Source organism: Notechis scutatus, chromosome 2 (genome assembly GCF_049901735.1).
Source record: "Notechis scutatus isolate UNSWTSFEM ecotype Mainland chromosome 2, rNotScu1.2, whole genome shotgun sequence".
In the NCBI taxonomy this organism is placed as follows: Eukaryota; Metazoa; Chordata; class Lepidosauria; order Squamata; family Elapidae; genus Notechis; species Notechis scutatus.
The window spans coordinates 237,734,778-237,747,491 of NC_142010.1; the positions used below are offsets into that span (position 1 = coordinate 237,734,778).

General features: G+C 34.3%; 1 protein-coding gene across 4 annotated transcripts in view; it reads right to left on the minus strand.

The window, feature by feature from the left end:
• Nucleotides 1-839: 839 nt before the first annotated feature.
• ERBIN (erbb2 interacting protein) overlaps nucleotides 840-12,714 on the minus strand; it is an 86,623-nt gene continuing 74,748 nt past the window's right edge. For 2 of the 4 annotated variants that reach the window (XM_026670556.2, XM_026670558.2), the window contains 5 exons: nucleotides 10,360-10,476; nucleotides 7,135-7,344; nucleotides 6,611-6,703; nucleotides 4,335-4,409; nucleotides 840-3,708 (listed from right to left, as the gene is read on the minus strand). In XM_026670556.2, the coding sequence (XP_026526341.2) occupies nucleotides 3,604-3,708; nucleotides 4,335-4,409; nucleotides 6,611-6,703; nucleotides 7,135-7,344; nucleotides 10,360-10,476 (600 nt within the window). In that variant the 3' untranslated portion in view covers nucleotides 840-3,603. The remainder of the gene's footprint in view (nucleotides 3,709-4,334; nucleotides 4,410-6,610; nucleotides 6,704-7,134; nucleotides 7,345-10,359; nucleotides 10,477-12,714) is intronic. The other 2 variants (XM_087958359.1, XM_026670557.2) reach the window with 1 other exon arrangement.

The following is a 12,714-nucleotide window of genomic DNA, read 5'->3' on the forward strand; positions in this document are numbered from 1 at the left end:
ATGGGGTGAGGTCAAGATTTATTCTTACAAATCACACATTTTCCTCACATAGAATGAACTCATGCTTTTATCGGTTCAATTCATTTTCACGGCTCTCAGAATAACGGGGAAAGGCTTTTCCAAAACGGGGAAAGGGGAAAATACTGAGAAAGATAAGGCATGGATCCCAGCAGCTCTCTCGGTACTGGGATCCTCAGCAAGCTTTCCTCTGATAGATTCAACTAACTTCGGAGATGGTTTCAGATCCCTAAGTGTGGCAAATACAGGAGACACACTCCCCTCAAATTTTGGACATTTCCTTCTGGGTCAGCCTAGCTCAGGATGAAAACAAGTCCCTCCACCACCACCCAAAAAAAATTAGTTTTTTAAACACTTTGGTTTCTGGGTGTGAAATAGGCAATGGTTTTAAGGAAGCAAAAAGCCCTGGACTAGTTTTAAGAACTTTATTTTAAATACACTCATATTTTCAAAATGAATTGCTTGTTTGGCTTGCAACACTTCTAATTAGTAATTAGTGTTGGATTTGTGTTAATAATTGTGCAAATAGAGCTCCCACAAAGCATAATTGAAAGACCTAGAAAAGCATCCTCTAAATTGTTGCCATTGATAAATGGCTGTGAATTTGAGAGTCAGTCTGTCTACCTAACTACCTGCTTAACCTACCTTCCTTCAGGAATAGCAATCAGTATCAAATATAAAATCAGCATAGAATGATTTGTTCATACATTCTATTTAATTCAAATAAATTATAAAAAGTTTTTTTAATTCAAGGGGGTAAGTTTCAACAATTTGTAAAAATTAAGACTAATGTAAACTGAAACCAATAAAGTACACATAAATTTAAAGAGCGTTAATTTATTATCTATTCTTCTCATGTTACTCCAGAAACAATTTAATTATATACAAAAAAACTGGAATGCTGAATAAATGCTGATCAATAAAAACATTACAGAACTGCTGACAAGGGAATAGTTATTTTAAAAAGTAGTATACAGCAAATTAATGATAAAGGCTTGGTTCTGTGTGTCCCTTATTGCTATGATTGTGTTCACAGATGTGTTCAAGTATGTACACATTTTTAAACTCGTCAAAAATAGTAAAAAAAATATTTACACAATAAATATGTGGGAGTTTTTCCAAAAATTTCACTTGAACTGATTCTTTAAAGAACTGTTACAAAAAAAAAAACCGAATTGATAACATGATCCATTCTGTATCTATTCCATCAAATTTCCAGATATATTTTGATAAAATGAGAAACATTAGAAATCCATGGCTTTAAGAAACGTTTTCCTCTTTTGGTGAGCTTCTTTTTCAACAATCTCTCCTCAAACATACACTCTGACAATGTTTTTTCCCCACAAAATAACTTTAAACAGAATTTTATTTCCTTGCAAACAAACAATAAGCACCGTTTTTTTCTTGCACTGTTACTTTAAACAGTGAACATATTGGCAATGTTTTTAATAAAAAAAATATTCAAACGAATTTCTAATTTAGTTTAAGGAATATTTCTCATTTCATACAAAATGCAATATTTTGGGACATATTTCATTCTTAGGTATTGTATGCAAAGATAAAATTGAATCCATAGTTTTGAAACTTATTCTTTCACATAATTATGATTTTGTTTCTTTATATTCTTTTTATTAAAAGACTGAATTTCATAGTTAAAAGCAATGAATATGAATATGAGTCACTGAACAAATTGTAAAGCTTGTCACCATGTAGCTATTTTTTTAAAGATTAACAGCACACAGAAAATGTGAATTTTACCAAAATACAGCACATTTCTGCTAATATAAAAAAACAATGCCTATGAAAATTTTAATAAAATCAAATAAAGTTAATGTACAAAGAGTTGTTCAAGGATTTCAATTAAAATTAAGAAATATATGTATTACAATATTCAGTTGGTAAGTGAAGTGCATTATCATTTGAGTTTAGGTATTCAAAAACTACTGAGAGTTAACAATGTGCATTTTCCATTCAACTATGCTTTTGCAAAATCTTTAACAGATTGGTACTTTGCTAAATTTCTTTTTAAAACTATTGATTCCTATTAAAGTTTAATTAAATGAATACTTTTCCAATGATGGGTTAATCGTTCACTTTGAAAAACAGTTACTGTCTTCTATGGCACTTTTCTGTGGACCATAATAACTATGTATTACTTATTAAATTGTGAATTAGGCAATATTATCTCTGTTACATCATGAACATAAAGAACATAAACATTTGTCAAAGTTATAATTCAATGGTTTATGTAAGTAATAATAAACAAAAGGCAGCTTGTAGTAAATCACTACTAGTTAGAAATCCTTTAATGACTCTGAAGTGTCGAGTTCATATTTAATGTCACCTGTAGGAACAGCCCTTTGAAGAAAATCATACAAGTTGGTGAGCCCAAAATACCTGTCCCTTTACAATAGGGATCAATCTTCTATTGCTGTGCAACAGCATCCCATAACCTGGCTTTGGTTATAGCTCCATAGTATTATTTCCATTTAGTCTCACAAGATGATTGAAGGCCAACAAAAATCAAGAGTTCTTTCTGAATTGTTTATTCTGGGGCAGCCCAATCTTCATTATGGCTCAGTATCGTAAGTCTCCTTAAAAAGACCACAGCTTTTCTATTCAGAACATGCACGTTAAAATTCTATGCATTATTGTGTCTATGCATCATCATACATTACAGGCAACACATCAAAAACTAGCCATTTCAGCTTCTTTTCAAAAATGTATAAATAATTTGAATATGGAGCATTTCATACAAGGCAGAAGAAAATCATCCTTTTATATAAAACCAGGATTTTTTGTAATGAGACTATTTTTTCAGTACAACTCCATCGCATAATTATTTTTTTTTAAATGTGTGATTAAAAACACTCAAAACTAAATTACACATAAGAATATGACAGGCAATGGATTTGATATGAGCCAATCCTATAGAACTTCCAGAAGTATATTTATTCACTCTGCTTAAAAAAAAAACATGTTTTATTGCATTTTTTTCAATTGGTACATATAGATTCTCGCATTGTTCCTTTCCCCTTCTTTTTATTTCGTACTTTTACCTAGCCTTTTAATTTAATCCAATCAATCCACTACCAATTCATCTATACAATAAGCACATTGCAAAGCCAACTTTTAAAATACCTTACCAATATCTACTGAAGTGGTTTCAGCAAAGATTCTAAAAATAAATGAAAAATTAAAGGCAACAAAACTGCTATAGGACAGAAAGCCCTGCCATCTGTCCACTGGCTACAATGGAGGCTCCTTGTACACAAAGTTCTTTAATGTATATGAATTATCCACAAAATAAACCTACCATCTGTACAAAATATACCACAGGTTTGTTCTTGGAGGAGTGATCCTTGATTGCTACACTGTCTTAAAACAATTTAGCTCTAATTACCATATGCATTTCCATAACTGCTTCATTTAAATTCTTTACAGTGGTTTTTCCCCATAACCACAAATTCATTATTTTATTACTGTACATAGTTTTAAAAGTTTTGCATAAAAAAATAGTCAAAATATCATGTTTTCCACAAGTCCTTCAAAAATTAAACAGAATTTCCTCTTTCTCCACAGTATTTAAGAAAGCTCTCGAACAATAGTAAGTTCCACTGTGTTCTGAAAAGTCTTTAGCAAAGATACAGCTTGTCCATGATCAATACTGATGAAACTATATCCATTAGCCTGGAAAGAAACAAAAACATTAATAAATTTAAAGGAAATATTTTCAATAAGTTTTTAAAGTTTATTTTTGAACCTTATTTTTTTTAACATCATTCAAATGAAATTCTGATTTATAATTTTCAGAAAACTTTGTTGTTGTTGTTCCAATAATATGTCAATGGAGGAGGAATACAAAAGAGCAAACATGTTCATATGTTCAACATACAGTCACAGCCACTATCTCCTACCTCTAGGAAGTGATATTAACAAAATCATTATCATCATTACAGCTAAGACTATAAACTACCAAATCCTGAAATGTTAAATTGTTAATTGAAACATTTTTTCTGGAAACTTTACTAAATACTGTACTATTTTGCTATAAGATTCAAAATGATAATTCTTTAGCCTTTTTATTTGGAATCAAAGCTTTATATACAATTATTCATTTTGAATAATTTATATGCTGCCTTCAGATTTTTTTCCAGGATGGTTTACAATATGTGACAGAGAAAAGAGTATCTTAATAGACTTTTTTCCTAATTATCTACAGAAGGGGCAAATGTGTAAAACTCAGAAAAATGAGAGAATCTTGAAAAGGCGTAACACTGTTGAAAATAACTGATGGATACTTTAAATTACATTACCTGAATAATTTTATCTCCTGGCTGTAATAATTTTGATGCAGGTCCTTCAGGCTGTACTCTAGTCACAAAAATACCCTTCAAGATAACAAAAACAAAGTGGTATTCATCTTATAATAAACATAATATTTATACTGGATAGGTATTAACAGTAGCGGCAGAGTTCAACTGGCTATATTATTTTGAACAAAAATTGTTTCAAATTTAAAACTCATGCATGTTATTAAAGCCATTAACCACTAACATGTGCAGGGAAGGTATAAGAAGGACAGTTAGTGGATATGTGGGATTTCTGCAGCCCAATCTCTGAATAATATTACATTTATACTTGCCTCTGATACAAAATATGTGTTAACGGTAGTAATGAAAATAAAAAATTGAAGTGAGCCCAGCTTAATATTACAATATTAGACCATATCAGTCAGTACCACATCTTCAGTGGCAATGGTTGGTATTTCAAATCTTTTCTACTGCATAAAACTTTTACTTCTGCTTTGGCAAAGCTCCTGACCAGGAAGCTATCATAAAACTTCCAAACATTCCCAATCCTCCCCTCAGTTTTAAGTAATATAATTCTTCCACTCCAAAACTATGGAGAAGGAATTGGCTATTTATCAACTGCCAGGGGTAATTGTAGTGTGCTGAAGCCGAATGAAAAGCCATATTGGTCAGAGCTAGAGGTATTCAGCAGGTTCTGACCAGTTCTGGAGAACCGGTAGCGGAAATTTTGAGTAGTTCGGAGAACTGCCAAATACCATCTCTGACTGGAGATTTTACAGTATCCTTCCCCTGCCACATCCACCAAGCCACGCCCACAGAACCGGTAGTAAAAAAAATTGAATCCCACCACTAAGGGTGATCATTAATTACATTGGTAATTGATCTCATGGATTCTGAAAAGGGTGGAGCTGTACTACTAGGTTTATCAACCTACAGCAAGAGTGTCAAACTGGATTTATTGGAATGTCAGATCCACATTGTAGTTCTCTGCAGGCCGGGGGGCGGGGCAGGGGAGAGATGGGACGGAAGGCTTCTGCAGCACCCTGCTGGCCAAAATGGGGTGCCTTGAGTTTGACACTTCTAATTTACAGGAATCACTTTGGCATAGATTTTGGTTAGCTGGCTTCTATAGGTTCCACTAGACTGCTAAGTCTTTTCAATAATATAACAGATTCTACAGTTAAATTTGTTTATTTAGAGAGCCATAAAGTATTGCAAAATATTGGAGAAGGTGGGAAAGACTTATGCCAATGACTTGCAATCTTCCCTGCTTGGTTCCCCATTGTTTTTTCTGGGGAACCTAGCAGGGAAAGTTAGAAATATCAGTCATGTGACTGTGGGGGTGCTGTGACAGCCACAAGTCTGACCGATCAGAACTACTATTCTTTCGTTCACCATGGTTGTGTCTTCAAACAGTGGTTAAACAAATGGTTGAGAGATATATGAAGCCTTCCACCTACAAAGCCCCCTTAGTTTAAATAGCATGATTTACCATACTATGAAAGAAGGCTTATTTTAAAATAAATATCTTCTTGAAGCAGAATTTTCTGATTATTACAGTTGAAAGAAACTCATATAAACTCTTTCTTTGAAGATTACAGTGAATTAATTTTATAACATTTGACTGTTACTGTACAGTTGAAATTATTTTCTATTACAAACTATGTTTATGTTATAGTTATTTTTTACTTATTTTTATGGTGAAGATAATTGTTTTTATCAAAAGATTATGTAAATGAACAAACATCATTTAAGTATTTCAATCCTGACAATTTGAAGACATTCTGAAAAGTTTGTGTTATAAAAGGTTAATAAAAAATAAGTACAATAACTGTCACGCTATTAACTGAAGCTTTTAAACAATTCTTTAAGGAAATTAAACAGATTGCAATAGTTTAACCATATTACCTGTTACCCCACAAACCTTCAGAAACTGAATGGTAAATAAGCTAAAGAAACAAGCCAACCAACCAGTACACGCCTACAGACTCAAGATATGGTGTGCATGTGAAGACTTACAACTCACCAGTTAAGAAAACACAAAAGAAACAGATTTATAGAAAGTACTGCTGATTTAGAATATGGTATAAAATGATGTTTAATTATATACAATTTTAGGATTTTTATGAAAGATTTATAAACAATGTATAAAGAATGCATGAAAAAAGCATTGGCAAACAAAATATTCAACACTGATGTACAAATTCATCAGTAAACAGTGCCTCAATGGATAAAGGATAAACATTCATTTAAAGAAAATATTTTTAATTGATACTTACATCATCATCTGGTCTGAAGGGGTTTCCTCTACCCCCAATTCCTCCTGATATACTAAATCCAAGTTCTGGATCTTTTTCAATTCTTACTCGAATCTAAAGTATAAAACATATTTAAAAGCAGGTTACTTACATATTCAAGACTGAAGATGAAGATAATCAACCCAATTATCTTGAATATGTTAGGGATATTATTATTTTTATAGTTGATGTTTTGTTCATTTATTTTAGAGGTATTGTTTATATTGCGTTTGTAAACTACACTGAAGGGAACATTTAAATCAAGTTAGCTCTTTAAAATAAATAAAATGTATCTAAAATTTTGACAGCATTCCTAAGTAATGTCTATGAAAGTAAAATGGTACTGTGATAATAAAGCCATTATCATTTTTGTAAGCCTGAAAGAGGCTACATTGAAAGAAATCAGAAAAACAGAATTGCAGTTAAATATAATTTTCAGTGCTTAGTTATGGGAATGAAATCCACAATCAATTAACTGATCCGTAAAATAGAAATGTCTCCCTTGCCTCTTGTTTTGATACCTCATGGCATTGTCTGGTTGGACCTTGGGGCTGACTATAGGGAGGCTGATGGGCAACTTTAAGCATCAGATAATCAATCAATTGCTCTCTGGAAGGATGTCTTGCCACGGATGTTTGGGGTCCAGCATGGTGGATCTGACTATAGTTTGCCTGAGGTCTTGAGGGATGACCCATCTGCCCATTCATCAAAGGTATCTGAATAAATGAAACATCTCTTAATATTTACACCAGCAAGAATATATTTTGATTTACTTAGCTATTCTATTTATACATACAAACACGCATGCACAAAAACAAACATTGTATTTTTAACACACAATAGATTATAAAAATATATAATTTCTTTATGACTTCTAAATAGCAAATCTATTCACTTTCATTTGGAATTGTTCTTACTGACAATCAAACTTTAAAATGACTTATAAAACATTTGAGAATATGCTAATGTATTTCATGGTTCCTTATCTCTCATATATGTTTCATTTCCAAAGAAAATGAAGAGACAATTACCTAATTATAAACTCCTAGCACACTTTTTAATAGAAGATCTGGTTGAATAAGCAATGTTGACAAAAACTACTCTAAATTAATACAAACAGTACAAAGAAAGCAGAAAGTTTAAAGATGGTGAAGGGACTTGAAAGAATAAAACGAAATTCCTCTAAACCAGGGATGTAACCACAATCTTGGTACAAAGTCAACAAGCTCAAAAATCTGTAAATGTTTTCAGGCTTTTCAATGAGACAGAATATATGTGGAAGTTGAGCATTCTAAGCAGCCTCAGCTATGGATTGCTACAGATTTAATAGATGAATGCTAGAAATTGCAATACAACATTATCTAGATACACGGGGTTCCTTCTATCAACTTACTTCTAAAAAGATATACATATAGTAACATAACAAACTCCAATTGATTAAATTGAATTCTTACTGATCTTAATTCAATGGGTTATTACAAAAGTACTGAATTTTTACATGACAGATGTTAGAAGAGAAAGCTGGATGGGGAAGGGAGAAAGAGATTCATGGTAACCACACCCTAGAATCTCTCCAGATATATCTATTAGGGTAGATTTTGTCCATTGGATAAAAGCAAATAAAGGATAAATCTTGATTGGATTTTGTTGGACCTGATATTATTGGTCTGATTACCTCAAATATCTCTCTAAATCCACTGAGGAATAAACTTGATTTATAGTGAAGACTTTGCATTTGGATAAAAGTCTATGCGTACAATATCTTGTAATATAAGTGTGAGTTCTAGTCCCACCGTAGGTATGAAAGCCAGCTGGATGACTTCAGGCCAGGGGTGCTTTAGGCAAAGTGTTTATATCTGGCCTGTGGGGTCACCTTGGTAGCAGTGAAGGACCGGCCTGTGGTTCCTCTGCCAGCAGAAATGGAGTTCAGGAGGGCCACATGAAGCCCTTCTGAGCTCCGTTTGCGCTGGCTGAGGGTTTCAGGAGGCTGTCATGGCTGAAAATGGAACTCAGGAACCCATTTTTGCTAGCAGTGCTCAGGCCACCACAGGCACCCCTGACACAAGTGATGTCAAGCTGGCCAAGCCCCCCCAGCCCCCTCCCAAGGTGAAACATAACCCTGGTATGGCCCTCAATAAAATCGAGTTTGACACCCCTGCTTTAGGACAATCAGTCAACCCAATCCACCTTAGGCTCGAGTTAAATAATAAATGTGCAATACAAATCCAATAATAACTAAATAAAAAGTTCCCTCATTGATTATATTACTCACTTTAGTGTTGGTGGACCCATATTTTTCATCAATTTTTTGTTATGTAAATTTTCTATGCTATTAATTTTTTCTTGACCTTTTCCTTTTCCAATTCTTGACTTCATTCTTTTCAGCCAGCACTTCCAGGAACACTAGCTGGCTGTCACTCCATTTCTTCCATATCAGTTTATATCTCATACAATGCTGCTTGGGCTCATCATCTAGCTCTGATATTTAGCTTAATGCTAATGTCCTTAAAAGTGTTATTACCTATAGCTGGTGCAATATGGCAGCAGGGTTTTCATCAATGTACAACTTATTACAAAAATATAAACTGCAATTAATTTTCTTTGCACTGAGATAGGCTTTGGTCTGATTGCTCTGATTTAAATTCGCTGTGGCTGCCCACAAACCAAAAGAATATATCAAGTCTGCCCATTCCTCCTGTTTCCCTTATCAATTGATAAATATCTGAACAGCACTAAGCCTCCACTGTAGATGAAGAATGGCAAGAGTGCTATGGTCATATACTTTTCTTTTTAAAACAGTGTCTTTTCTTCCTCAGATCAGCTCCTGCAAATCCTTTGGCATTAACCTACACTGGCTCTGTCCTTTTCACAGATGGGTCACTTTCCCCAGCTAGCACAAAAGCAGTCTAGTGTTTCATTGCTTCTGGTCCTACTTTTGACTGCCAGTCTGTTTTTTCTATTTCTTATGACATCACTGGAGTCATAATTATAATGAAATCTTTAACCAGTTCACAAGATTGTTTAAAATTTGAATTACTTTGATGATTAGGTAAATAAGGGGAAGCAGGGAGTTAATGCATACCATGGATATACCAGTACTGATAAGAGACTAGGCACTAATGTCCAGGGACTTTATTATTATTATTATTATTATTATTATTATTATTATTATTATTATTATTATGTTGTTGTTGTTGTTGTTGTTGTTATGTTGTTGTTGTTATTATTATTATTATTAATTATTATTATTATTATTATGTTGTTGTTGTTATTGTTCCGAGTCAGCCAGATATTTTGACCACACTTGGCATTCTTTTCCACCTGACAAGTCCTTCGCAAAAATCTGAGACATGCAGATGTTTTTGTTTGATGGTTATTATTATGGTTCGTCGCACGTCAGCCATCAGATTTTGATACTGGATTTGGCATTTTTATCCATCTATCAAGTCTTGCCCAAGGTCACATGATAGGCAACTATTATTAATTATTATTATTCGTTAGTCCTCATGGGCATTGAGTATCTACTTCGTTCCTACAAAGATAATAATTTTATATTTTACTGAAAAAAGAGGAACAAACTTTCAATCTACTACTGGCAGCAACAGCAAAGGAAGAGATGAAGGTAAAGCACATAAGCCTAAAGGTCATATATGTAAAATTAAAATTTAAACAATACTAATTGCTATCACTACATTACAGTCACATATGATTAATGAATTGTAGTTTTTTACCTGCGCAGGAAGTTTTTTAATGGTATCTGGAACAGCCTCTTTCAGACCAAGTGTTGAATAATTCTGCTGTCCAGAAATGAATACATCCTCCTCTACTAGATTAGCTGTTTGGGGATGCTGAAAATTACAAATAAAATCATGTAAACATTTCTGCGATATACCAAAGCAAGTTAACCCTTTTTCATGCTGTTCGTAAGTTTGTGTTCCTGTATATTGTGTTACAAATTATGTCATTAGTTGGTAAGTGTACCTCTTAATAGCAGTTTTGCTATTTATTTTCTGCTAAGAACTGAAATATAGCATGATTTTGGATAACTGGACATACTGTTCAGTGACTGCTGCAATTGGTGCTTTAGTTTAAAATAAAAAGAAAGTCCTTGAACTGTTGGATCTATCACGTGTATTTTACTCAGGGAAGCAATATAGGAAATCAAATTAAAGACAAAAGCTACACAGGAAAAATATGGTTTTATTAAAGACGTTCATGGTTTCACCCCTGAATTAGACAGCTAAAAAAAAAAAGATGAAAAAATGAAAGAAACTATAGAAGTGGACATGATGCAAGTGAATATGGACATTTACGTAGCACCATAGTGTGTCTAAAAATTATATTGGTGCCAAAAATGGAAGAAAGAAAAAATATACTGATAGAAATCAGAAGTCAATGTGATGGAGGACAAGAGTGAGAACTGGATTTATTTTTTTATTCAAAAGACCATATTTTTAAAAGTGCTGTGTATGGAGAAGCAATCCAGACTTGAAAATAAACTACTCATGGAAGGAAGCACGCATAAAAGATAGTCACATTCATATCTGATCAATAAGATGAACAAATCTGATTACATCAATCAGATGAACACATGATAGGATAGTAGGTTCAACTTTACTCATGCCAGAGTATATCCAATATTACAAGAAAACTTCTATTCATGTAACATAACTTCTTTGTTATATGGGCTGAAGATCTGATCCAGAGTGTTCCCAACCACCAAGAGCAGATTTAAAGGAATCTTGTAAAGATGTGGTGTAGATGAGAATATCCATTTATCCCTCCCCTCCCAAAAAATGAAAGATAGCAAAATCTTTATTATACAGGTGAAACTCAAAAAATTAGAATATCGTGCAAAAGTTCATTTATTTCAGTAATGCTACTTAAAAGGTGAAACTAATATATGAGATAGACTCATTACATGCAAAGCAAGATAGTTCAAGCTGTGATTTGTCATAATTGAGATGATTATGGCTTACAGCTCATGAAAACCCCAAATCCACAATCTCAGAAAATTAGAACATTACATGCAATCAATAAAACAAGGATTGTACATAGAACAATATCGGACCTCTGAAAAGTATAAGCATGCATCAGTACTTGGTTTGGGCCCCTTTTGCAGCAATTACTGCCTCAATGTGGTGTGGCATGGAAACTATCAGCCTGTGGCACTGCTGATGTTATGGAAGACCAGGATGCTTCAATAGCGGCCTTCAGCTCTTCTGCATTGTTCGGTCTCATGACTCTCATCTTTCTCTTGGCAATGCCCCATAGATTCTCTATGGGGTTCAGGTCAGGCGAGTTTGCTGGCCAATCAAGCACAGTAATCCCACGGTCATTGAACCAGGTTTTGGTGCTTCTGGCAGTGTGGGCAGGTGCCAAGTCCTGCTGGAAAATGAAGTCAGCATCCCCATAAAGCTCGTTTGCGGAAGGAAGCATGAAGTGCTCCAAAATCTTCTGGTAGATGGCTGCGTTGACCCTGGACTTAATGAAGCACAGTGGACCAACGCTAGCAGATGACATAGCTCCCCAAATCAACACAGACTGTGGAAACTTCACACTGGACTTCAAGCATCTTGCAGTGTGTGCCTCTCCATTCTTCCTCCAGACTCTGGGTCCTTGGTTTCCAAATGAGATGCAAAAGTTGCTCTCATCAGAAAAGAGGACTTTGGACCACTGAGCAACAGACCAGTTCTGTTTTTCTTTAGCCCAGGTAAGACGCTTCTGACGTTGTTTGTTGTTCAGGAGCGGCTTGACAAGAGGAATATGACATTTGAAGCCCAAGTCCAGGATCCGTCTGTGTGTGATGGCTCTTGATGCACTGACTCCAGCCTCAGTCCATTCCTTGTGAAAGTCCCCAATACTTTTGAATGGCCTTTTCCTGACACTCTTCTCCAGGCTGCGGTCATCCCTGCTGCTTGTGCACCTTTTTCTTCCACACTTTTCCCTTCCACATAACTTTCTATTAATGTGTTTTGATACAGCACTTTGGGAACATCCAACTTCTTTTGCAATTACCTTTTGAGGCTTTCCCTCCTTATGGAGGGTGTCAATGATGGTTTTCTGCACAACTGTCAGGTCAGCAG